Source organism: Cygnus atratus, chromosome 1 (assembly GCF_013377495.2).
Source record: "Cygnus atratus isolate AKBS03 ecotype Queensland, Australia chromosome 1, CAtr_DNAZoo_HiC_assembly, whole genome shotgun sequence".
Lineage (NCBI taxonomy): Eukaryota > Metazoa > Chordata > Aves > Anseriformes > Anatidae > Cygnus > Cygnus atratus.
This window is the reverse complement of record NC_066362.1, coordinates 15,066,151-15,093,920: the sequence shown is the minus strand read 5'-3', so window position 1 is coordinate 15,093,920 and position 27,770 is coordinate 15,066,151. Positions and strand designations below refer to the sequence as shown.

Below are 27,770 nucleotides of genomic sequence, written 5' to 3'. Positions count from 1 at the left end.
TGAGAACAGACATTTTTGTGGGCTACTATGGTTGGTTCTCTGACAGCTAAGATGCCAATATGGAACTAACATAACCTGCTCTGAAACTTTTTTTTTTTTAATTCACGTATTTGGAGTTTAAATACAGTTTCTGACCAATCCTTAGATTGGATGTGAAAGTATGAATTCTAGAAGAGCTTTACATTATCTCATGGAGACGTAGTCGTGATTCATTATAGCTTTTGTGGATTTGCTTACTGCAGGTCACCACTTTGAAGACTGGGTGATGGACTAGGTCAGCAGTTGCTGTATAATGATTCCCATCTTCTTATAAGGTGCTATAAGCCCTGACTTCTTCAAGTCACGTTTACTGTTGTGTTTGTTTTTTCTTTCTTACTAATCACACAGGTCAACATTTGTCAATGGATCTCTGCTCACAGTCCCTGCAAAAAGGGGGTGGGCAACTGGTAGTGTTTTCTTTGGGCTTTCAGTTTCCTTTTTTTTCCAGAAGAGTTTGAGTCTTTGACTTTGAAATCTTTGCATCTAAACAGTCAGTTTCTTGAGCACATGATAGCCAAATTTATCTCCACTTATAGCTATGACTCTGTTGAACTGTTTTAGAAAGCTGATTTCCTTCTAATTGTAACTTTGTATTTTTAGAGTGTGTGTATCCCTACAGAATTTATATATATTAACAGGGAGAAATGTGCTAGAAATAATGGAGGTTGAAGATTTTAAGAGTGATTATTTAAAGACAAGATAAGCAGCAAGACATTCCTAAAAGTTATCCTAAGCACAAAGCTAACACAAAACCAAACACTACTGGTCCTACTGGTCAAGAGAATAATTAAAAACATCAGAGATGTTGCTGAGAAGGTGCTTTCTTTTATTCCTTTTGACTCGCTGCAGAAGATGCTGTGGAAAATACATCTGCTTTTCCAAGGAAGGTACGTAGAAAATATTCATGTAATTATATAAATTGGGAATACAGCTATGTTCAGAATACTCTAAACTGGACTAATCGCTCTCTCAGAAGTGTTTCAGAAAAGAGCACAAAAAAGTTTAGGAGTATTAAAAAAAAAAAAACAACAAAAATGTCACAAGAAGAAAAATTGAAGATACCATGAGGTTATTTAGTTTAGAAGTCAGTTAAGTTGAACCAATAAAATATATGTAATTATCTAAAACAGTGACTGTTACACAGAAGAGAGAAATTGACATCTGTTAGACTTTCCAATTTTTATGAAACTGCCCAACATTTATGCATCTTTAATTTATTTCATTATTTCTAATAATCTTGATTTACTGTAGTTTAGTAGATTGTACTTTGGGGGGTGAATTTCTCGACAAAATTGGCCAGACTTCCTTTAGTTGTCTGGATTGTTCAGATTCTTGACAACAGGGAAACTTGTAATTTTAAAGCAAGACCATATTAAGTAGTGAGAAGTCCTTTGAAATGAGACTTTAAGAGAGGGAAAAGAATTTGAAGACAAACACATTTCCTTCAGATAAAATGCTGATTTTGATTTTTAAATTTCTATGTTCATATTCTGTCAACACTAAAAATGGATATTAATATTTTGAAATTGAATATTTGCTAATTCTTTCATGAAGAAGACTATTTTTTAAAATCAAAGCCTCATTTCAAAAAGCATCACCTTTTTGCATATGTATTTTTGATAGAAAAGAGTCCCGATGGAAAGCTTTTGACTGAAAGTGGTTCCTTAATTATTTATGAATCTATTAGTGGAGGCAGAATACTGATGTAGATGTACCTTTAACCTGATCAGGAATATCACACAAAACCCATTAAATAGTTACCTGGTGTAAAAGTAAACTTATATTCAGTGTAATTAAATCAAATGGCATCTCTGAATGCCACTAACAGCAGGCAGAATAAGACTAAATTGCTGTTGCAGATTTAGAATAGTTCTGAAATTTTGAACTTCTAGTTGGTGAGGTTAGCAGCATATGCTAGTTAAGGTTTCTCAGTGGTCCCAGGAAAACGTAAAGGAATATTTATGTTAGTACATAGTACAATTTTGTAAAAACTGTCCTCTTCTGTAAATATAGAAATGGTGTTTTTTAATTTGTTTCTTTTTGGTTTTGTTCTATTGTGTTTTCCAGCCAGATCATACAAAAGTTGTTGAACAGAGACTTTCAGATCAGTAAGCAAATTGTGAGACTTTCATACAACAGTCACAACTTAACAGTGAGGAAAATTTGTTAATTATTAACATTAGAACCTATAAAGTTGTTAGTACAGAACGTCTCTGAAACAATGACATTTAAAATGTAAATTTCAAGATTTTTAATGTATGTCATTTACACACAGTAATTCCATTAAAAGTCTGAAAAATCTCTGAAGAACTTGCTAGATTGGAGGAAAGTAATGGATTTTGTTAGAAGGTGAACTACTTTCACTTTAGTAACTTATTGTACAACTTAGTAACTAAAGTAACAATATTTTGACAATAGCATCATTTAAAAAATAAAAATCTTTGTCATGCTTTAATATTACCATAATGCTAAGACTTGGCTGGCATACATGGCATCAGCAGGTCAATGAGAGATGTCTTTTGGTTATTGCTTAAGTGAGTGTAGATTACAGTTTTGCTGAGTAATGCAGTAATTTTGTTATATTTTTCAAGCTTAGGAATTTAATACTAATAGTAATACTCTGTACATTGTTCGCAATAGGTTCTCTTTCATAAATAATAGTCATAATAAGATAAACAGAGAAGTCTTGAGTCCTCAAACAGGTTTCTTCTGAACAAATTTATTCTCATGAAAAATAAGTATTAAAGGCAGTTCAACTAATGAATATCTACACAATTCATCCTCACTCGCTGACTGCTACAGTTACCCTTGGTTCGGTGTTGCTGGATGACATAAGTGATGTCACGCTGTTTATCCAAATGACATTGGTACAGGAAAGAGCTATTATTAGTCCAAATGTTTCCCTTCCAGGAGTCCATTGGAACCTGATTGTCCCTGTTTGGGTTTATATTAATACAGGTCCCTGAAAAAAGTCATGTCCTTTTAATACAAGTTTTCTTGCCTCTCCTTTTTCCTTTAAAAAGCAAGCGAGCTACACCTGGATAAAATTACGCTCTTCCTCTAGCAGTATTTTTCCCCAAGGAATGTTGTATAAAGTCTCTGGTCTAGAGTTTTAATAAAAGGGAAATCATATTAGATGTTAGAACAATTCCACAAAGTTCAGAGGAGTTGTGAGGAATTACAAGAGAATTAGTGTAGGTACAACCTGGTTTTAGTTTAGTTCTGAACATTAGCTTGAACCCAACCATTTCAAGCTTTGAAGTCAGAAACTTCTGCAAGCGTTAAAGATCTGTACAGTGTGGTTGTTTCTGTTAGGAAGGACTATCTGACCTTGAATGAAGTGTAAAAAAATACATATTCCTTTTGTCTGTAGCCATATAAAAGAATGAGTCTGACTGAACAAATGCATTTTTTATTGGCTTGAGGTCCAGCTTTTTTTTTGTACCCTCTTGACCGCTTCTAAGTGCAATGCTAAGACTTAAAGCATGCAGTAGAAACAAGGCTGAGCGTTGAAGATGCTGTTTTCATCTTTTCTTAATGAAAAACATGCATTTGTGGGGTATAAATCTATGTTTTCATTGCATCTCCTTGGAGAGTTGTCTTAATGCCTACTGTTGAAATTCAGCACTTTGCTGATGCTTGAGCTAAAGCATGGTCCTTTAATACAAGAATTGTTCAGTTATCATCATGGCAGAGTGAAGGATGATGCCTTACATGGATGTCCACAGAGGCTGATGTTAGAGAAACTGATCCAGTTTACCAGACTGGATCAGGATTAGAGTTATTCTTTGAATTCTTATTGCCAATTTGGAATGAATGCACAGGACCCTGCAACACTTATGTCTGGAGAAGAAGCCAGTGTATTTTAGTATTTATTTTTACATTATCAGATCATCCTTTAGTCCCTTAGAGGCTTAAAGAATATTTATATTGTCCTTGAGATTTTTTATATGTAAACAGACACTAGCTTTTCCCTGATGTAATGATTTAACAAGCAAAGTTCAAATGAGCAATGAGACACCATAATTTCTTCAGTGCTGCCTTATGTGCTTCATTAGCAAACAAGTATAGTGAACAAGGATTCATCACCTCCTTAGAGAAACAGGACAAGTCAGTAGGGCAAGTAGGAACGGATACAGGAATATGGCTTTCTCAAGTCATAGGAATCCTTGCCATAGTTTGTCCTAAGTTCTACAATAAGAAGTATACCTCTTGTGTTTTAAATATATTCAGAACTTGTCTCAATTGGTCTGATACTTTTTAACTGGAGTCAGGAACTGCTAATGAAACGTTTATTATTTCTGGTAATAACTGTTAGAGGTTTATGAATATCCCACGTATAACCACCCCCCAAAAAAGCCCAAAGAGCAAACGGTGCAAAACAGTGCAGAAGCACTTTTCAGTAGCAAATCTTTTAATGGGCTGTGGTTGACCATGCTATTAAATGGACTATTTTGAGTTGGTTCAACCACTGATGTTTTTGTGTAAAGCTTCCCCTCTAGAATTCTGCCAAAAAATAATAGTGTGAGAGAAGTTGAAAAAAAAACACAGCTGTATACTTATTTGGCTATATGCAACTTCAGTGGAATACTCTTAGGTCATCTTAAAGATTGTTTTTTCCAGACCAGAATTATTTGATTTGCACTTAACTTCCAGTAACCGGTGCTAATAGAACAATTCAAATGGTTCAATTTATTTATGACAGTGAAATAGATCCAGGTCAGGAAAGACTTAGATCACCTTGTCTGACCTCTGCAGTTTTTTCAGCTACAGCATTTTAGCCTCAAGATGTGCCGTAATCAGGGCCATGATCCAGACGTCAGCATGTCAAGGAGCTGACAGGGTGAAATATGCCCTTGCAAACAGTTCGAAGGAAGAGTAAGATGAAATCCTACTTTTTGGTAAGATGAATTCACCGCTTTTCCAGGAACCATAGTTGTTACATGGCCTTCTGAAATACTTCATTGTGCATTCTCTTTAGAATTTATTACCTTTCGAGAAATGTTCCTTGGTAAATAAGGAAAGACTGGAGAATTAATCTTGTGTTTTCACTTACTTTTATTTTTTTTCTGAAATAATTAGAAGTTGTTGTTTTTGTCTGGTTAGTTGACTATTTACTAAGAATGAACTAGGGGAGAGAGAAGGCAAGGAAGGTGTGGAAAGTAGCTGGAGGTATAGATGAACATAATTTATGGTTATAGCAAATATAGTTATGGTAGGCTCCCCAGTGGAAAAACAGGCTAATTTTGGTTTCCAAGGATTAAAGCGCATAACTTTTATTTGATTTCGTGATAGGACTTTAAGTTACTTCTCTTAATCCAGCCTTGTAACTGTCAGCAATGTCATTGGAATTAGTATATGGAATTACTGTATGGAGAGAGAACTGCTGCCTGTTGTGGATACATTCAGGAAAAGTACACAATGCTTGTGCAGAGAGAGAAAAGCATTTTTTTTTTCTAGGAGAATTAATGCAGTTTGGGGGGTTATGTATAGACTCAGAAAAAAACACAGTTTAAATACACAGGGACAGCAAATACGGTGTGGAAGACAGAGAGGGAGAGTGAATGTTCAGTTTAAAGCATTTATTGAGTGTGTTCTTGCTGCCTCTTTCTGATAGTTAAGTTTCATTGTTGTCATCATCTTCCCCAGGGAAATCGAGATAGCAGAGTCAGCTAAGTGATGTACCGGTCGGGTGCTCAGCCTCACGAAGGAAGGGGCTGACATCGCTTGGATCTTAACTCTCGGAAGAGCCAGCAGCATCTCTAGTTGACACTTGAGTATCCTGCTTCTCTTTCTCCATCCTCCATGTACTGTCCCCCTGTGTATTTAAACTATGTGTATTTCATAAATCTTGTATACAACCCTGCTCAATTACATTAATTTTATGGGAAAAGCTGCTTTGTCTTCTCTTGAACTTGGACACTGTGATGTGATAATGATTAATGGAGCAAGGTGTTTGCTGACTGGCAGCAGGGCTCCAGAATGCCACGTAGGGACATGATGTGTTGCCAGCTATGCTTGTGAGCAGCCTATTTGATCTTATAATCAGTACATTTTTTTTTCTCTGTTTAGAGCTAACAGCATGAGAATTTACTGCACTGTTTTGAGCATTACAGTTTCTTGCTTGAATTTGGCTTAAGGAAACAAAATCTCTTGAATCTTACATCCAAATGGAAATGCTTCTTTTCGTTATGCTTGCACCTAAAACTTGTTTCCATCCTTTGAAAACTTTTACTAAAAAAAAAAGAAAAAGATGTTTTTTTGATTTTAGAAAGTACTAAGCCCCATGAAATATTTTATAAACATCACCAAAGATTTATTTTTGTAAAGGTGCTGGAATAGGGTCATATTTGGTCAAGACAATCAGAGGAAAAGTAATAGCATTGATCATTAATATTGATCATTAATCATTATCATAATGATCATTGATCATTAATATGTACCTCCACATAATGATAATGATAATAATAATAATAATAATATAGCTTGAAAATGCCTTGTTAATATAATAGATGGTCTTTGTTAGAAAAAATGACACCAAAACAAACAGTTCTAAAATTATGCATCTCTGATATCCCAACTACCTCGGCTCCAGAAAACAGAGGTGCCAGCATCCCAGAGAAGGGAATGATCAAGCAGTACAAAAGAAGCCGGAACTTTAATAACTTTTCCTCTGTGTGTCTAGCTTTTATTTCAGGATATCTGTGGTACAGGTAGTAATCCTGCAAAATACCCTGGAGACTGCAGAAATCTTTAACTGTTGTTTTAGAGATGGTCAAACAGAGATCCGGATGAATTGCTGCTGAAGGTCAGACACTGAGTCGGTAGAAATACTGGGGAGTATTGATCCTGCAGGATCCTGTATTGTGTTACTGCTTGGTGCTGTTCCACAGATAGTCCCTGGTGTCAGAGGGGAAGGCGTTGAGGATACAGCTGGCCACAGGAACTAGTGGGGAAGCAGTATTTGTTTGGTAGAATACATAACAGAATCATAATAATATACTATTTTTAAATAATCAATTTCTTAATTAACATAGATATGACAGCAACATTTAAATATTTTTAAAACCTTATTTTTTTACAGTATGCATGTTTTGTTAGTTATACAAATGTAGCTTTAACTATGCTTTTGATAATAGCTGTAGACAGGTGTGTTGCCAACTGGGGCAACTTACTCAGTGGGGGGAAAAAGATGTTCATTAACTGAAGTATAAAATCCAAAGTCCTCTGGGTCTAGGTATAAGAAAACAGTCCCAGACTAATACCGAATTTGCTATTTAGTATGTGCCTTTAGTATACAGATATTTAAAATTGCTATCCTATTTAATTTCCAGATAAACTGTAGATATTTTCATATGGTATTGGTTATGTAATTTTTAGAAATATTTCAGTCTATATTAAAGTTTCTTTGGTTATGGCCAAGGATATTTCCCGAGTTCAACTGAATCACACAATTAATTTTGCCTTAATATACTTTATTTTAGAATAATTTCTATAAAGTTTATATTATCAATATGGGATTATTGAGATAATTTATTTACATATTTTTAGTAAATTATTTTTTTAAAAAATGTATGTTTCATGTGAAGATTTTGAACATTAACTGCTAATTTACAGTATATCTCTGTTAGACGGGTGCATGTAACTCCACATCCATTTTTATATACTCAGGAATAGTTCAGACAGATCAGGTACTCCAGCTGGATTTTTACTTCCTCACTGTGGGAACGTTTTTCCTTTTTGTCTATATACAAATGCCTGAATCTGATGTAAAGAAAGTGCAAAGCCAGCCATTGACATAGTTTGTAAGATAGAAAACTGAATATTAGGTAGAATGAGAAAGTTTTAAAGACTCGTATATAGTTTGTGCATAGACGGAGGTAATATGATGGTAAGATAATGCTGTTTTTCTGCATTTCTATTTGTGTTCACCTAAACTAAGAGATAAATATATGCTATAACCACTAAAGGTTGTTATTAATAGGTTACAGATTCGGTTATTTATTTTTGATTTGTTTTGCCTGCTTTATATCAAGCCAAAAAGAATTGGGCACTCTTCTTACCTTATCTCAATCTGTGCCTCATCTTTCTCAGTTTGGCTTTTGAGATGCTGCTGTTTGCCTCCTCCTTCCCAGCTGTTCACTAGAAAAATCAGGACTGAAGCCAATTCATTTGCTTTCCTACTTTATTACCAAAAATGGCAAAATTTTGCCAATGTTGTCACTTTTCCACTTCAATAATAGATAATAAAGTTGCACGTGGGAATTCTTGCATATTTTCAAATTTTTGAGTGTGGGAGGAGTACTATTTCTGGCTCTTACTCTGAAATGCTAAAACATGAAAGACTGTATTATGCATTTTTTTTCCCATGATAACCAGTATTTTTAGCTTATTTCTGATTCATCTGAATCCAAGATAAGCTATCAGAGGCACAGAAACAAATGGTCATGTATATGCTCTGGATTTCCTTTCTCTATATACTTTGGAAAGACAAAGTGTTTATTACACTCACTGTGTAGGGAAGAGGGAAAAAAAATCTGAGAAATGTATGTTTTTTCTTTTTGCATCTCACCAGGGACATTTTTTGACACCAGCTATTATTCAGTTTAATAGGAAATGGTTTATATCTGTGAAGGACATATTCTGTTCCATTTAAAGACATTTAAATATCATATATTGTACAAGGTGTTTCGATTTAATTGTATTTCTGAATGCTACATAGCTTTAGTAGAAAAAGTTTGGAAAAAAAAAATTAACAAGGCAAGAAGGAAGCAAAATCTTTTTTGGATTTCTGTATTACACCCAGGGTCTGTTATGGACGTTGTAGGAATTCCTAAAATAAATTCTCTGGAACCAATAAAATCTGGCACAATGTATTGCTGATGTGAAGAGATCTGTAGTCTTCACACCAAGTTAAAATTCAATAATATAGCATGTGCATGCCTACCGGCTCCAATATTGTTTGTATGACTACTACCATTCCTCATTCAGATTACCGTTCCTCATTCTCCACGCTTATTAATGAAAACATATGTGGGTATAAAAAAATATTGTTTAGGGAAGACTGACTTGTGAGTTAACTGTACATTTTAAGGTGAAAGGGAAGGGTGACAAATATGACTTGAGAATTCCTGCAATTGTGTATATAATCTCCAAGAGCTAAAGGACATTTTTGTAGAGGATGTGCAATTATATTTAAAGAATTTAAAAATAATAATAATAATTAAACAATCCGTAACCTATCTGTTAACTTACCTGTTTGTAATTCTTTTAAGGCAGATAATTTTCATCATTTGTTTAGTGCCGTCAGGACTGGGAGCTGTTTGTAGCATAGGCATAACCACTAACCACTGAGGATGTACAACTGAAAAACGTAATGTTAGTGTTTCAACAGATAGCGAAGCAGTTTTTCCTTTTAGAGTTGAGGTAACAGAGCGCTGATGCATATGGGGACTTTAAATACACCAGTGTAAGACCTGTGTTGTGGAAGGTGGATATGCAAAGGTATGGTTTTCAGGATTGTCAGCTGGAGGAGGTGCTGGCTTAGTAGCAGATGATTTTTCTTAGCAGGCTATCACTGTGAAAGAAGGAGCTCAGCTGCTTCCTACATGCGATTGAACACCCAATTTTAATTTAATACTCTAGGCATTCTTGCATTTTTCTACATTCATACTGTGCAAATCATCTTCCTCAGAATAATCAAGGTCTATCAAAGCTGTTAGAGATGAAAGACTGCAAAACCAGGGTAATGGCCATGATTAGAAGCAGTAGGGGGGTATAAGGGATGGGTGGTAGAAGTCCAAAACGATTAACATAAATGGAACAGATAGTGGTGTGTTTCTTTACCGATAATGGAAAATACCCAATACTGTAAACTAATCATCAGTTCAGTTCTGTTTCATATGTTCATAAGCCCATGAACCTGTCAGCACACTGGGTGCAAGGACATTCTGTACCAGCACTTTGCTCTCTCGTGTTCGTAGACTGGCAGCATGCTTTTAAGATGGAAGTACAGAGGGTATCATTGGGGCTTGTCAGAATGCTGAAAATCTGAATGATGGCTTTCTTAGGTAACCATTATCTGGAGCCCTTTTACCTGCAAAGTTCATCAGTGATTGGCTGTAATAAGTAAAAGCCACATGAGAAATGCAGGTAATGTGTAGGGTAGCAGATGACAAAAATTAAAAAAAATCAAAAACAAGCACACAACTTTTTAAGAAAACAAAAATATTAAAGTGGGCAGATTGATGAAATTGATATTATGTAGAAAGCTTATTAAATAGAGTGGGAAACCTAAGAATTTAAGCTTGTGGAAACAGAACAATATCTGAGGAGAGGCACTCTCTATTGGTGAGCACTGTAGAGATCCAAACCTGAGTAATGTTTTCCCAAGTAAAAGTAATCAACGTGTGTTTCAATAATGTCAGTATTTCGGAAGCATACATAAATGTATATGTTTAAACTGAAAGCTGGTATTTACTAAAGCTTTTCAAATAGAGTATAAGGTTGAAATACAGCGCATATGGGCCGAGGGATGTATGTTCATGGTTTGCTGGGGTTTACTCAGTGCACATGTAAGGAGTGTTCTGTAAGCTCTGTTAGGTATAGTCAAAGAGAAAATTTGTCAGCCTTTTGAGGGGTAATGTTCTCCTAAGGTACTACAATTAATTTGAAGGCATCCAGTCAGGAATTTCTCTCAAAATGTTTGTGCTGCACTCACCACCCCCACTCACTCACTTAATATAGTGCAAATGTATAGATAAAAGAATCGTTTTAAGAAAGGGTAGACTATAGCTCGCATCTTAGAAATTTAAGTACAAGTTATGGGTAGATAATACAGGTTTCCAATTTCTTTATCAGAGGTAGTTTTTTGAAAATATGAGTAACACAGGAATTGAGGGAGGATGGACACGGTACTTCTGTAGGTTGTGTGAAGTGCCAGAACTTTAGCAATGTGAATTTATACATAAAAATGTCCATACACTGCAGAATTTAACACTTGCAGTTACACAGTCAATATCATACTACATTAATAAGCTGAAGGGGACAGTAGACAATTTCCTTTAGTCCAGAGTTCCCCAAATCTCTCAGGTATGTCAGCTGTACTGTTTCTCTAGTGGTGATAGTGGCATTATATTAAAACTGGAATTGTACACTTGTGATCTTAACTTCCTAGTTTATCATTATGAACAGTTGGTATGACATATGAGTGGTCCATGTGAACACAGAAGGAGGGTAGTACTACATGCTGAAGATCTCTTTCTGGGAATTTCTTTAGACTTCCATTTAAAAATAAATAAATAAAATCATTGAGTTTCACTCATCAGCTATTTTGGCAACAGTCCATGATATAAATGACATTTTGGTCTCTATTCAGCACCTCTCTATTTCTGGCTGACCAGAAAACTCAGACTACTTTGTTAGGTTTATCAAAGTATTCAGAGGCACTAAAGGTCAGAGGTAAAAGATAAAATACTCATTTTATTTTCTGAAAAAAGTATCTAACATTAAATGAAATATTATCCTGAGTCTAAAAATAAATTGCACATAGTTATATATATCTTTTAGTATCTTTGCTTTTTGTCAGTCCTTGTGGCCTTATTTACTGGTATGTAAGTAGAGAAAATGCAATTTTTAACTGACATGCTCAGCTGTCTTGTATTGTTTAGTCCTGGTGCAAGCTGTTACAACTGCATGCATGGGTTTTAATGGACGAGTTCATTCAGAGATAGTACTGAGTTGTAACATTTCATCATATTAATTCTTTGTATTCATGACAAATCAATAACCATCTGTTTTGATCATGTACATGATTTGAGTTTCAAGCAGAAGGAAAACATGGACCAAGACTGAAAAATGTTTTCACATCTGCCAGAAATCCCCTGTGCCAAGTTTCATCTTTACTGCACATTGTTTCCAGGTGTGCACAGTAAAATACTGTTGCTGTTCTCCCGTATTCTGTATTTTCTGTTTTGAGCTGAGGGGTTGGTGCTTTCAATAAAGATTTACCTTGAGTTTGATCTACACTCAATAAATCTATAATCCGTATTACCAGAATTCCTTACAGTTGCTGTTGCCCTTTCAGCATCTTTTTGAAGTATCAACATCTGTGTTTTGCAATGAAAAATAGAGGCCCAGTGAGATTTATAACTCTCCTAGATCTTGCCACACACAGTAAGCGTTACGGCAATAAAAATGAAGAGGGAGAGAGAAAGGTCAGTGTACAAAAACCAGCCTTTCTTCTACACCCAGGCACGCATTTACAGTTCTTAAAGGAATTGCTTTGCTGGGATTCACAAGCAAATACCTTTCCTGAGCTGATGTACCTGAGTCTTCCGTTTAGGCATGGCTGGCTGCTTGGAACGAAGGCACCTGTGTTCTGTGCTACAGGCGCTGAAGCACGTCTTCAGGGAGTGAGGCCCAGTGCCATACCAAGCCTGAGGGGCTTTGGACTGTTTCTCATTTTAAGAAGTGCCCTGGAGCTCCCAGCAGGGCTGGGGTGGTAGCACGCTGCTCTGGCCGCTCAAGGGCTCGTCACTACAGCATGTCCAAGTCAACTTCTACAAGCATACATGAACTTTATCGTATACTTGTGCAGATGAGACAACTCATTTGTGCTGAGATCTTGGATCTACTTGATAGAGAAGGTATAGACCCAAGGGAAACAACGTTCATGGGTAAAATGGAGGAAGAGCTGTAGGCCACTGGGGACAGCATGTCCTTGGCAGCTGGGAAGGTCTGGGTTCAGGACCCTGTGCACTGAGGCCTCAGTGACCTGCTCACAGTCACATCTTAAGCTCCCGAGTCCAATCTCCAGTCAGCAGATTGTTTTTTTCTCTCTACAACTTAAAAACACATTGAAGCCATTAAAAGAACTGCTGTTTCCCTGAATTTTCATTAACTGCACTGCTATTACTTCCTACCGAAGAATTAACATGGTTGGAACCGATTTTAAAAATAAGCTTGCCTTTACTTTGGTGACTTAAACCTGCAAAGGGGTATGGGAGAGCAAACAGCATTGTTCAGTGTTGCTTCCTTTCTGCTGCTGTTCTGGCTGTAACGCAGAGGCAATTTATTTAAGCTCGCCCCCCCTGCACCCCCCCCTTTTTTTTTTCTGAATCTTTCCTTTTTTTTTTGCTAGTCAGAGTTATTTTTTAAAATAGAAATAGAGAAGGCAGAAGCAGTGATTGCTGCAGGGAAGCACTATGGAAACCTGTCACGACAACAGCTTCAAATGAAAGAGGATCTTCAGCATTTAAAAAGTAAAAGTATTTGTCAGATACTCCAGAGGCAGAGTTGGAGAGGAAGGAAGTGTACAGAGAGGTGTTTAGAAGAAAATACATGGTCTTGCTTTTCACTAGGGGAAAAATGTGTTTCTGGGCTCAGACATGCAATTATATATCCTACAATGTATTTATGGTCTGGGACCTAAAAATGCCCAATTATTTAATCTGCTCTAATGCTATGTTAACAATATTGTCCTTTATGGCTGATTAGACACATTCACTACAAAATATAACTTGAGTTTCCAGCTGTTTTTTATTTTTTGTTTGTTTGTTTTTTAAGAAATTGTGGACAGATATTTCACTTCTTTGAAAGAGTTAATCATTCATAAAACTGAAAGGAAGTTATTCATGATGCTTGCAGCAATAATTAAATAAATACATCTTTAGCATAGATCTTGGTTGTGGATTATTGTCTTTATTTTCCAGATGGAAAATGTGAAGCATGATGTCAATGTGGTATTTGATCCCAAATCACTTGATACTTGTTCCCTGTGCCCTTGCTAAAGAAAACCTCAAATGCATTGTGTTGTTAGTAGTAAAGCAAGCAGAAGATAAAAAATGACATGAATGTGGTATTTCTATAAATGTTAAAACTGGTAGATTCACTTTGTTCTCCTGTCACATTCACAGTGCCTTTTAAAGCTTTCTAATTGTTTCTGCACAATGCTGATACATAACAGTGTAAGTACACTTATATATATGAATGTGATATTAAAAAAAATGAATGTTTGGAATGTCAGTGATTAATCACTAAATTAAATACAGTGTCCAATGGGGATATCCCAAAAATGCACAGTGAGTGCAAATACCAAAGAATTTCATTGCCCTGCAGTCATTTAAGTTCCTGGATGCATTTTGTAATGTTTCTTGGTCATGTTCATTGCTAGTAGAAGTATTGGAAAGCAACAATTAGTAACTAGAGAATATGTAAAGGAGAATTTGATTTGATTTTCTTTTAAATAAGAGAAACACTGCTTTTCTTAAAGGGTTATTAAGAAAAAAAGAATAATAAGACTTGGTGGTGGAGAAGTCATTCTACACTAGCAGATTCATCTTTTATACTGTGCATGCTTGTAGAAAAATAGTTGTAAAATTAACAGAGGTTTTATTTTCACATTGTGACTTACTTTTTTTTACTGCTGGGTTATAAAGCCATGACAGTAATGGACATGGGTGTTCTCTCTTTCTACAGTGGGATTCTGATCATTCAGATTTTGATGGATCTATGCATTTATTAAAATATGTATACTGAATTTGGAAACAGATTATGGGATTGTGCAGAATTTGTTTGCTTTCAGATGTGATGTAGAAAGCTTTATATCACTTCACCATTGTGCACTTGCCCTATATAGAGGTAATTTAGGAAGCTTAATGTAATTGGTGTCCAACCGTGGAATGGTATTTTTATAAAGTTAAATTCTTTGCTGCTCCTAGCCTGTGTAAATGGTTAATCAAAACGGATTGACAGATAATGTGTCTGGGTTGGTTTTTTTTTCTTTTTTTCCTTTTTTTTTTTTTTCCTGTAGGTGTTTGTGACTCATAAATGCAGAATTAGACCAAAAAATCTGTGACTGGATAATGGAGTATTTGCAAGTACTTCACTGTACTTTTCAGTGCAGCACAACAAATAGCCTGCACTTTCCGGTGTTTATTTGTAAGGATTTATTATTCTGTGGCCCTGCTAATTCCATCATTTCTGTTCCTGTTTTTATGATAGTGCAAGAAAGTGGTTTATAAATAGTTCCTATAAATGGGTATTCCTGAAAATACATCTGATCTGTACAATATTTTTACCTAACTGTCTTTTATAGTAAAGTAATAGGTGAAAATTGAGAAGTCATTAATGTTTTATATCCCTTCACTCTGCTATGATTCATCACTCAGCTGTTTGCCAAAATCTTTATATTCTGTTTAGTGACAGTTTTATATGAGAACAGCTGGATGATTTTTAAATTCACTATGGTCCTTTTTTTTTCTGAAGGTTCATCTTGATTAATCTGGCCATTTGCCAGCAAAATGTTAAAACTTAATCTTCCCTTGTAGGTGATGTTTTAAATGCATATTAACTCGAGCTTGATAATGCTTTTCAAAGAGTATGGGTAGGTGTACTGGTTTTACATATCTACTGGAATTAGCTATACATCGTGTGTGTTCAGGAAAAAAATCAGAGCTCCTTAGAAAGCCATAAGAAACTACCCTGAGTGTTAGATCTTTCCATTGAGACCAGTTATTCTGAAATGGGAAGCACTTAGTTTGGTTTCATACCAATTAGTAAATGTCATTCGTGATCACTAAAAAATTACTCCTCGTAGAATATCCGTCATGAAAACACAGGAATGTTTAATAACACTGAGTTCAGCTTTCTTTGCAGACAGAAGTGATTTCAAATTAGAGGCTGCTGCATAGTCTGCTCGTGTGTTCTGGCTGTCCATCTGTTTAGGTGCTTTCTGTGGACTGGAAACGTGTCAGCTGGTACGTCTTGGGCAGCCCTGACCACATTGCAGAACTGGAACGGCACAAAGGCTGGCTAATATGTAAAAGGACAGGAAGGTATCTGATTCTAATGCTGTTAGGATAATTAATGCAGATATGGTAATTGATTCATCCATTTATATGCAGAGAGGCACAGGCCACTGCTATGAGCAGCTCAACTGTGAAAGGCTTTGTAAATAAAATATGCTATAAGGGTAGAAAGGAGGAGACTGAGGACGGTGTGTGTCAGTATGGGAACTGGAAACTAAGTTTAGGAGCTGAATCTAGCTGCTGAGAGAAAAATGTGAATGGAAGGAGCAGTTAGGAGAACAAAACTGTACAGAAGGGTTGGAGGATGAAATGGGAAATGGATAAGGTGGAGCTGTGAAATGAGGAAGTGTTCGCCTTGCTACAGATCAAGAAAGGCAAGCTAAGATTAGATCTCTTTGAAAATACTTGAGGTGAGATTGGACTGAGATCCGTAGAGGCTTTTCTTCGTCACTGACATCACAGTGCTTCAATTAGGGTGGTCTTGTCTCTACAGAATGAATTTAATAAAAATTGAAATAAAATATTCTTCCTCCAAAGTCCTTGTCCATTCAAACGTTTTATACCAGTTTGATTAAAATGATTTCTAATTTGGTTTAAATATCCATAGGTAAACAGTGTGTATGAAATTCTGCTCGGATTCCACAGACAGAACTGAGCAGAGAGTGACCCTGGCTTTGGCTGCATCTCTGTATAATCCATCCCAGTCTTTTTAATTGGTACTTTTGTGTATCTGTCTCTCTTCAAAACTAAGGCTACAGCGAGGCTCTTTCTCCCCAGATAAAATAGTATGTTATTGTTAAATGCCTTTTCCAGACTGTAATTCTATTTGGGGATTGTGCTGTTGGCTGTTGATTGTTAACAGGTTCTGAAATAATGCAATTAGGTGATCCAAGGAGAACGTATCAAGCATTAATAAGCCACATCTGCATACAGCAGAGTGAAAAATCTGATCGAAAAGACATGATACTTATCTAAACAAGATGATATAATTCATTTTGCCTTTTTCTCAGGTTAAAAACCTGTTCTTTGTCTCAGTCTCTGAGAAACGGGTATTTCATCGTGTTCTTGATCTGCTACTCAATGCCACATGAAATTCTGCATAATCGCCTGTTTGGAGATGTTCCTATGATAACAAAGTATTTAAAGCTGTGGATTATTTTGAAATGGCATATAGAACTGAACAGTATGTTGCATTGGAAAGCAGAAATCTTGCAGCAAAATGCTGAGGCTCCTAGATGATGAAAAATGTCTTCTGCTTGGAAGAAGTCAGGCACTTGTTTATTCTTGTCCTATTCTGTCCCCCTTCTTTCCTGCTGCAGGTATCATTCCCAAAAAGTTAAACATGAAAACAATAATTGAAAATAATTTAAAATAACTTTTTAAAGTTAGTCCCTTTAACATATTTGAGGGCACTTCAGAGCTTTTGACAATATGTAACACGGATTCCATAAATGAGATGCTGTCACTTGCGCAGGTAATTATTATCTTATTGCAAAGACTAGCAAGGGAACAAAAAAAAAAAACAACAAAAGAAAAACAGGTGGGCTTTTAGGTATTTAAATCATTTGGAACATACCTTTTGAAGGGTGTTTGTCTGAAATTGGATTTTTTTATAAACAGAGGAGAAAAACAAACCAATTACAGCTCTCAGGTAGCTAATCCCTAATCTTAAATGCTAAGGATTAATTAGAAGTAAATCCTAGGATTTCTGTTGCTTGTAATGACTTTGTTTAACCAGTTAACAGAGTGAGCACATGCATAAGGATATTCTGTGGTGGGAGAAAACACCTGGTGATGAGCTGCTGTCCAGAGCTCAGAATTACTGATGAGATCTTGTGTCCTTATATTTCTGTGCTTCAGTCAGCAGGTGCAAGTTGAAGTTGCATGGAGGCAACAGAGGTGCTACTCTGGCCCTTGTCAGACAGTGATAACTGTGGGTTTTTTTCAGTAGTGATCATCTTCAGATTAACTGGCCGAAAGATTTGTTACCGTAGAGAGCTTTAGAGATTGGTCAGGTTGTGTAAGAGGTAGGTGAGAAATGCATTTTAAGAAGTTTGATTTGGGTCAGATGCCCCCATTTCCTTATAGCCTGCCAGATTTAGCATTTTGTCTGATTTCTATTCTGAATTTATACTCTTTCTGAACTCAAATGGAGCATTGTAGGATAAACTTTTTAATTGTTATGGACTACTTGCCCTAGCTGATCTGTCCTCAGAGGTGCCAGATACTTTCTTTCAAATTGCTGTCACGTTGATAGCCTAAGGCTTTGGTAAACTTTGGGAAAGTGCTTGATGTTTCATGAGATAATTCTTTACGACAGTTCCTGATGCCTTTCTGTTCCATTAGCTCTTAGCCATCTGTTGCTTTGATTACACTATTATTGAGAATAAGTGTTTTGGCAAGCTATTTAGCTGTGTTGAAAAATCTTGTTTCTTTGCTTTCTAGTATTTTATTGCTGCTGTTTCTTTTTTTTTCTCCTTTCTTTCTTTTCTCAACCTTTGTAGTGCAGTGCTTCTTGTTATATACTTCTTGTTACTCTAAGAAACAAAAGGCTGACCTAGCTTGAGGACATGATGGAGTTTATGGCTCATTGTTCACTTTGAAAGCCAAAGTCCTTCTACTGCAGGAAGTTGGGTATTCCAAACATGGGCTGGCAGAAGGTAGATATTGTAACCTAACCATATTTAAATATTTAGCTGGGGGATTCTTGCCTCTTAAGGTTTCAAATGTGCTTTTTTAGAGTCTAGCCAGCGTATTATGTCAGTATTGCCTTCTATGGAAAAATGTAACGTCTTAACCTCACACTTCCTCCAAGTCTGCAAAGGTCAAAACGGGAAGAACTGGAAGTTCATTAGAAAAAAGTCTGTATTCTTTGGCTTTACATTGTCAATTTGACCTTTTCATGTATTGCTCAGATTTTAAAGATGAACAGAGTAAAAGACAGATGGAGTGATAATGATCATAGAGATGCGCTTCCCTAAGTAGGTTCATTTTTACGAGTTGTGATATACCAATTAATTTTTTTTAAAGCCTGGACATATAGAAATGAAATAAAATACTGTTTTTAGACTGCAGTTGAATTTCATTGGCATTTAATTTCTACTTCTAGGTTTTTGTTAATTTTTTCTGCAATTAAAATAGCAAAGTGATACTGCAAAGCAAGGGTTCCAGCAAGTCTCAGTAAGTTATTAACTCTGTTCAGTAGGTCACTTTACCTTTTCTGTGACTGGGGTGGCTGAATTTCCTTTACTGCTTACCTGTTTGAGCTCTTTAAATTGAGGCACAACTTCCAAGTAACTTCTCACTTTTTTTCACATTTGGTTTCCGTAAGAGACGACTAAGAACTACTTGTAAGTGGTAACTGCAAGTGTCTACAAAACCTTTCTCAATTATCTTGCCTTCAAGTAGTAATACATATCATTAGGGGTAGCAACCTTATCAATGAAAAAATATTTGAAGGAGGCAGTGGGTTGGATTGCATCAAGAGGTGAGAAGGAGAAAATACTGTAAATGAAGAGCTGACCAGGGATTTTCAGCCTCACAAAGAAAGCTAGACTAACTGGTTGTTAACACTATATATGCACATGTATTTGCAACAAATTTAAAACCATTGCAGAAGCTATGAAGAGCACTTTTTCAGCTTGTTGAAGTGATCTTGTACAGCCATGCTGTGTTGGAAATTACAAATGCTATTTCATACTAACAAAATTAGCCACATGAAGTAAATGTAGGAACATAACGGAAATAGTTTCCAATAGTAAATCTACTATCAAATTAAATTATTTAATACTAAGTGCTAGTCAAAGTTACTCAAAAGCACCATTCTGGAAGATGGTTTTGTAAGTATTTATTCCTAAAGAATTGTAATAGCCTTCTGTATCCTCAGTCAGAGAATGTTTCTTAGCTTGCAGGTTTGGTTATTTCGGTTTGTGCCATGTTCTACTGTTCCTATATGTTTATGACAGCTATTTTTTGATGGCTAGGAAATGTTGTGTCTTTGTTGAAAATATTATTTGTGGTAGTTCTTGCTTTGCCACATTGTCAGACCACTTCGTTGAAGTGATACATGGAATACCTGGACTTACTAGTAATTATGGCTCTTCCTTAACTAAGCAACCTATGTAATTCTTTTTGTATTCTGTTACGCTTTTTGTTTGTGTGTATGGGACACAGTAAATGTTTTGCCGCTTAAGGGTATGGCAGCACATAATATGTATGTCTACATATACGTTTTATATATATATATATACATATATATATATATATATATATAGTGAAAAGTTTCTGTTGTGTTCCTGCCACAGTCTTTCCTGTACAGCATCTGCGAGTAATACAGATTTTCAATCAGAGTCGTTCTTCTGGTTTTAGTAAGCAAAGTGAAAGTGGTTTTGGGTACACGAGTAGCTATGGAACTTCATTACTAAGTGAGGGACTGGTTCAGGCTTGACTTCCCTGAATATAGTGCTTCTAAACTTTTGTGCAGAAACATGTTTCCTCAGAGGGCCCTTCTGATTTTGTGGTACCTGTGAAATTTAACTACAAGACAGTTAGGAATGAGTTACTTTTCTAACACTAATTATTCATGACGTTTTAATTGTCACACATAGTATATGTCCATGAGTATTTGGGGAAATTCATTTGAGATGATAGTCCACACAGGTGAAAACGCTGCAGCATGGGGTCATATGGACAGATTTGCTCTGTGTAAAGTAATAGGATTCTGAGTTCCTGGGGACAGCACGGGCTGGAGAATAAAGGGCCACATGGTCAATCCCATGCCCTGAGAAGGTACAGTGAGTTTGGAAACTGTGTTTATAACTGTTGAGCTGATTAGTTTTGCCTGTCATCTAGGTTTCTTATTTTCAGTTCAGCCTTATGCTAGGAATCTTCCTGGCCCCAAATTAGCTCAGTGTCATCACCACACTTCCTTGTGAGGAGCAGGCTTGCTCATCCAAGCTGCATTTCTAATAATGAAAAAGAAAATTGCTTTTTATTTAGCCATGCTTTCAGAAGATTGTTCAGATAATGATAGTGGCAATCACAAGATAAAAGCCTACAGTGTTGGACATTCTATAATAGTCATTTGCAGTGTTGGTATTTGACAGAAAAAAAATGACTTGCTTCCATCCTAGGAGATATTTACAAACTAGAAATTTGGTAGGTATTTATTTACTTTAAGTCTGTAATGACTTTTTTTCTATCTAGTCTTCACAGGGTCATTATCTCTGTGGGAAAGGAAATGACCAGATAGGGTTCTACTCTGCAGAATGACTGTAAATGTTGGCTTGGACTGGACAGCACCTCGTGGGTTATTGAGTCTCATTGCCTACTCTGGAAAACAACCGCATGATATAATTGTGAAAGAAAAAGACATTCATACCTAATGACTACAGAATGATTCCTTGTCACCTTTTTTTTCTTCTTGGCTATGATAGTCTAGAGAACCGAATGGAATGGAATGAAATGCATCAGAGATGATGTTGCTAAAATGAACAGCTTTGAATGACTGAGAAAAGGAGCTGTTGGTATGAAGGTGCCATCTCTTCATAGGTACTCGTGATAATGGGTATCTTCATGTTTTGCTAAAACATAATTTGAAACATCCATACCTCTTTTCACATGGTGACTAATATCAGCCTTATGATGATTAAGCTATTTCATATGTTCTGTGATGAATGTCGAGGAACTCTGCTATTTTGAAATTTTGTGCCAGTTTCTTAAATTGTAGAACTTGCTTTTAAGCAAATTAGTGCATTTTTTTTTGTGGAGTCTCCTTCTCTGGAGATATTCAAGACCCGTCTGGACGCCTGCCTGGGCAGCCTGCTCTAGGGAACCTGCTTTGGCAGGGGGGTTGGACCCGATGATCTCTGGAGGTCCCTTCCAATCCCTACAATTCTGTGATTCTGTGACTCTGTATTTTTTCCATATACTGAACTGATGATTCAGGGAGTCTTTCTATACTCTTCAATTTGTCAGATTTAGTTTCCGTTCCGTATATCTGTAACGTATTATGTTGTGACATGCCAAGTGCAGGGGTGATTTGAACAGAGAAGAGTATTACTGCTGGACTTAGCTCCATCTCTCCTTAGCTCCCTGCCCCAGTGTAATTTTTATTATCTGAGGGTCAATATAGTTGATCTTCAAGTAGGTAGTATTGTAGGCCTACAGGTTGTGGGGTTACAGTTTTGTTTTATTTGTGTATGGTTGTGTGGATGCACATTATATTATGCTGTACTGCTAACATTTTACTAAATGCCGTGCTATTTTTCTTTATCCCATCTCCCTTGTTTGCCATAAATTAAAATTTATGGTATGTGTATAAATATTTTGAGGATGGTAATTTATTATATAAAGGAGTATTTTCTTGTAAGACACTGTCTTATTAGAAGCAGAATTTTGTCTTCCTCTTGCTCTAACTGCCCATACATTCTTACATGGTAAAAATAGACAATCCAATCTGAGTGTTCATTCACAAAACAAGGCATTTAAAACAAAAAGGAACATAGGATCTTATGTTCTCTAAGGTGAACACTTACAAATTACTAAGTATAGTTGCCTGCAGTGGTAGACAACTTGATTATGAAATCCTGTTTGTAAACTTCTTAAATCCCATCTAAAAAATAGTTATACTACTTTACCCAATGTTCCTTTTTGGATAGCTGTTCTGGATATTATTCTCTGATGTAATTCCATTTTCCATTGTAAATCACTTTTGTAGAGAGATTTTTTTACTCAAATGCATGCTTTACATTTGATAAAAATTGTGACAATCTCTTGACTCTCAGAATCATTTAGCTTTAAGCTTTTGCAAATAGAAGAAAAATATATGGGGCAATTTCTTATAAAATCTCTTGGTAGTGGCAAATTCTGCAATACTGATTCTCAAATTTTTGTTCAGTGTGTACTAATGGTAAGCAGTCTAATTTTGAGGTGTGTATGCAAGCCTGAAAGTACAACTGTTTGTTTTCTTCTAGCTTTCCAACATTTTATTTCTATGTAATACAATTGTTCCCAAGAGATTCTACATTTTTTTTTAACATGTTGTCTAAACCTAGAAATTAGCTGTGCATAAAAAAATGCAGTTGGACTAGAGCTGAACCAACAATGGACTTTATATAGCCTGTCTGGGGCAAATAAAACACAGACTGTTTTTGTAGTGAGAAAAATGCTGTATACAAAAAAAAAAAAAGGTATTTTATAGTATAATGTCAGAGTTTTCGTATATGTTTAATCCCTGATATACACAGGGTGAATACATGAGCTAAAACCCATCTGTCAGCAGCCATGTCCACAATTTAAAGCAAGAAGTAAGACACCTACATCATCTTTCTTCTACTCCGATTTTCACTTTGCTACTAAATTTGGAAGGTATTTCCAGTGAATAACAGTTTTCCATAAGAGTGTGTTTTGGTTATTCTCTAACAATTCCTAGCTTCAGAATGAATTGTTTGACAACCTTTGGCTAAAACCAGGTCTTTTGAAACAGAGCCCAGGCTCTGTGGGAACGCATTTCTGTCTTTCTTGACCAGTAGCTGAAGAGATAGTTTGCTAACCTGTGGGAGCCCTGAGGTTCATCTTTTGACTGAAAGGGTTTGTGCCTGTATTGCCTCTGTCAGGAAAGTATCTGACCATAGGTTATTCAGGATAGCCAGTGCCCTGTCTGCTGTTCTATTTTTTTTTTTGTTAATTAATATATGAACATTTACTGGAATCTGGAATCTGGCTGAAAGCTGGTTGAATGCTGTTACAGTTGTAGTACGGTATTGATTTTACATTACTGCCTTTCTGTCTGGATTTATAATTTTATAAACAGTCTATAAAAATCAAGACAATTTCAACAGGGAAGACTGGTAAATGAGAGGAGTCTTTTCTTGCTTTCCTTCCTTTCAGTTTCATTCTTTTTCTTCCTTCCAGTTTCTTTCCATTCTATTTCCCATCTTCTTCCCATTTCTATTTTCTTTTTCTTGTTCATTCTGTCCCTAGATTCCCTCCTTGCATTATACTATTCTTCATTTTCTGACATCCCATTAATCTTCCAGTCCTTATGGCTTACTTTTCCACCTCCACAAGCACACCCACAGGATGCTTAGAAATTTTACAGCGTACCCAGTTGTCAAAAAACTAAACCTACAAGTCCCGGGCCCATAATACTCAGCTGGGAATGCTCATTAACACCCACACTGTTTGGAAAAAGAAACTGGTACAGTTAGTGTAAGGTCTGCAAACCATATTGCATGCCTAATATTGCATTGCTGTGCCCTAAACCTGGAAACTCTTCACTGGGATCTGACAAGGAGGTGGGGTCTAGTTTTTGTGCTTTAATTGTGGTTCTGAGCTTTGTAGTTACACAGAAACCCTAGAAAGTCATGAACATGGATTAAACCTGTGAAACATTAGTTTTGGGGAGAGGCACTGTTCATTGATGTGTTAGGAGACTTGTTGCAGTAAGTGGATGTGCCAGCAAGCGGACCCTTGATCTAACAGCTGTGTCATAGCTTTACTGGTGTGGTGTCAGTGCAAGTTCCCCACATTTGAGAGGCAGTTGAGCACACACTTTCTTTCATTCAACAGTGTCTAGCTGAAGAAAACTCTCACCTGGGGAAGACGAAGCAAGATTACATGGGTCTTGCAGTCCCTTTTAATGTCAGTGGCTGCTACTGCGGCAGCCTCGAGCAAAGAGAGTGTGATGGCATAAGGCCTCACTGCTAGAGGAAGTCAAAATGGGGTTTCTGGTGGGATGCTCCTGTGGTCTCCTATGCTTCTGTCCAGTCTGGATTTCTGCCAGACCAGATTCTTTCCTGCTACCAGAATTCACTAAGAAAAAATGAGGAAAGGCTGCATCTCCAACGTGTGAATGATCAGCTGATCACTCTCCTCCACTAACTGCCTATGAATGCTGAATAAAAAAGCAGTATTCAGCATCTGGATGACAGTGCTTTGTTTCCAAAGGCAGTAATTTGAAGCTTTTCTCTTGCTGAATAGCACCCATGCCAGTGTTTAAGTGTTGCTCAGTGGTATTATCATGAGATTTAATTATAATCAAAGGTCTGTTAAACAATAGACCTGAAAAGTTTTTGAATGGCTTTCACTCTCCTGTATTTTGGAAAAGCTCACAGTACAAAGACACTTGAGCTTTTTTTTTTTTTTTAAAGGCTTTGGAAATGATCACTGTGTTGATTTGCACTCTTAATTCTGCTGTGAGGAAGATGAAGTTATTGTCAGCACTAGAAAGAAAAATGTAAAAATATTAGCTTAAATTCTGCGTCAGTCAGTGGTAGGGCTTGACCTGCTTGCCCTTGGTTAGTTGTTTTTTTTTTAAATCTATATCAGTTTTAATCAGCTGTTTGGCACTGAGATGACAGTGCCGTAATAGATACCATATGTTAAAACAATATTACTAGCTACACTGTAGCTGAATATAGCTGTACGTTAATTAACCTAGGAATTATTGGATCAATTATTGGATCAGAACCTAGGAATTATTGGGGTAACCCACTCCAAGATATATTGCCAGCTGTGCTTCCCATCCTTTTTTCCGTTCTTCTTATTCAGAGGGTACTGCCAAAAAAAGCTAAGCTCAGCATTGCTAAGCAGTCAAAGGAAATCAGCCCTCTCCTTTCCCCTCTGATCTCTGTTATGCATACCATTTATTTAACATTAAATGAAATGAATTAGCAGGCTGAACTTTAAGATGAGCTTGTCCTGTAAAACGATGCCTTCATCATGGAAAAATAAATCTATTAATACAGTTAAAGGTAATTGTCGTTTTTGAAAATCTTCTTTCTCTAGAGTCCTACTCAAGTGGGAACTGCTCTTCAGGTTTTCTATAACCTTGGAACTCTGAAGGATACCATTGCTAACGTGGTGGATGGATACTGCACAGTCCTGGAGGAGAACATAAAAAATGCGTTGGATATCAAAGTATTGACCCAGCCATCTCAAACTGTTACAAGAGGTATGATACTTGTTTTACAGAGATCCCTACCTGATCTTTTTTGACAGAAATACTGTATGTTGTCAAATAGAAGAAACTCACATCCAAGCCTGTTAAATGTTTCCCTGCTTGCTTTAACTGGTAGATGATGGCAATAATCATCTAATACAAAACTAAAATGTTTGTTGTTATTGTACTCAGAGGTTTTCCTATGTTTTTTCCCCCCTCTCTTTTTCCTCATTTGCCCAGGAAATTGTCTTCGTTAGTTTACAACTTTGCAGTGTTTTCTTAGGAGTTTGTCTTGGAAAGCTGAATCCAAATTTTTCTTTCTTTGTGTCGGTGGAAAGATGATGGGTGGAGATTATTTGCAAGCAGTAGAACAAACCTGAAACTACATCTGACAGGGAGGTGATTCTACCCTTTTCCTCTGCTCTCGTGAGACCTCACCTGGAGTACTGTGTTCAGCTCTGGGGTTCCCAGCACAAGAATCACAGAATTGTAGAATCATAGAATGGCTGGCTTGGATTGAAGGGGCCTTAAAGATCATCTAGTTCCACCCCCCCCTGCCATGGGGCAGGGATGCCACCCACTGCATCAAGTTACCTCATCCAGGTCCAAGAAGGGCATGGACATATTAGAACGAGTCCAGAGGAGGCCCAGAAGGATGATCAAGGGGCTAAAGCACCTCTCCTATGTGGACAGGCTGAGGGAGTTGGGGTTGTTCAGCCTGGAGAAGAGAAGGCTCTGGGGAGACCTTACAGCAGCTGTCCAGTGCCTAAAGGGGGCCTACAGGAAAGCTGGGGAGGGACTCTTTGTCAGGGGGTGTAGTGACAGGACAAAGGGGAATGGCTTTAAACTAAAAGAGGGTAGATTTAGATTAGATATAAGGAAGAAATTCTTTACTCTGAGAATTTACGTGAGAATTTACTGAGAATTTTCATGTTCAACTTGATGTCCACCAGGACCCCCAAATCCTTTTCTGCCAACCTGCTTTCCAGCTGTGTGTCACCCAACCTGTACTGGTGCATGGGGTTTTTCCTCCCCAGGTGAAGGACTCTGCTCTTCTCCTTGTTGAACTTCACAAGGTTCATGCCAACTCACATCTTCAGCCTGGCAAGGTCCCTCTGGATGGCAGCATGGCCCTGTGGTGAATCAGCCACTCCTCCCAGTTTTGTGTCATCCACAAATTTACTGAGGGTGCACTCTATCCCATCGTCCAGATTGATAAAGAAGATGCTAAACAGGGCTGGACACAGTATTTACCCCTGGGGTACTCTGCTCATTACTGGCCTCCAACTAGACTTTGTGCCACCTATTACCACCCCCTGGGGCTGTCCATTCAGCCAGTTTTCGGTCCACCTCACTTGTATGCTCATACAGCCCATACTTCAACAGCTTGTCTATGAGGATCTTATGGGGGACAGTGTCAGAAGTCTTACTGAAGTCTGGGTAGATAATGTCCACTGCTCCCCGCTCATTCATCAAGTTTGCAATTTTATTATTGAAGCTTATCAGGGTAGTCAGGCATGATTTCTCCTTGGTAAATCCATGTTGACTACTACTCCTGATGATATTCTTTTCCTTCGTTTGCCTGGAAATGGTCACCAGGATTAGCTGTGATGAAAATTTAACACTTAAAAAAAAAATTTCTTGCAATGAGTTTGAGGTCTGAAAATAGAGATGTGGAATATAGTATAGAAAGTATAGACGTTGCATGCCCTTCAGCTGGAATATCACTTCTTTTAGTTCACATGTGCATTTAAGTCCTGAGCTGAGCTGGTAATATCCTGCTATTATATGCTGCAATACGGTCATTGGCACAACCATGGTGTTTCTGTGGAGATATGAATCAGTAAAGCAGGTAATAGTGATGAACCTTGAATTATTCTCACTGAACTTTAGAATTTAGTTGACATAGAAGTTGAGACAGCTGAAACCATTCACAAAGCTTTGTTTCAAAGCTATCTGAAGCTGCTCAGATTTTTTTA

At 36.9% G+C, this 27,770-nt stretch overlaps 1 protein-coding gene across 1 annotated transcript in view; it reads left to right on the top strand.

Moving 5' to 3' along the window:
* COG5 (component of oligomeric golgi complex 5) overlaps positions 1–27,770 on the top strand; it is a 186,423-nt gene that overhangs the window by 93,868 nt on the left and 64,785 nt on the right. The window contains exon 8 of the mRNA XM_035549477.2: positions 25,638–25,803. Coding sequence (XP_035405370.1) covers positions 25,638–25,803 — 166 coding nt within the window. The remainder of the gene's footprint in view (positions 1–25,637; positions 25,804–27,770) is intronic.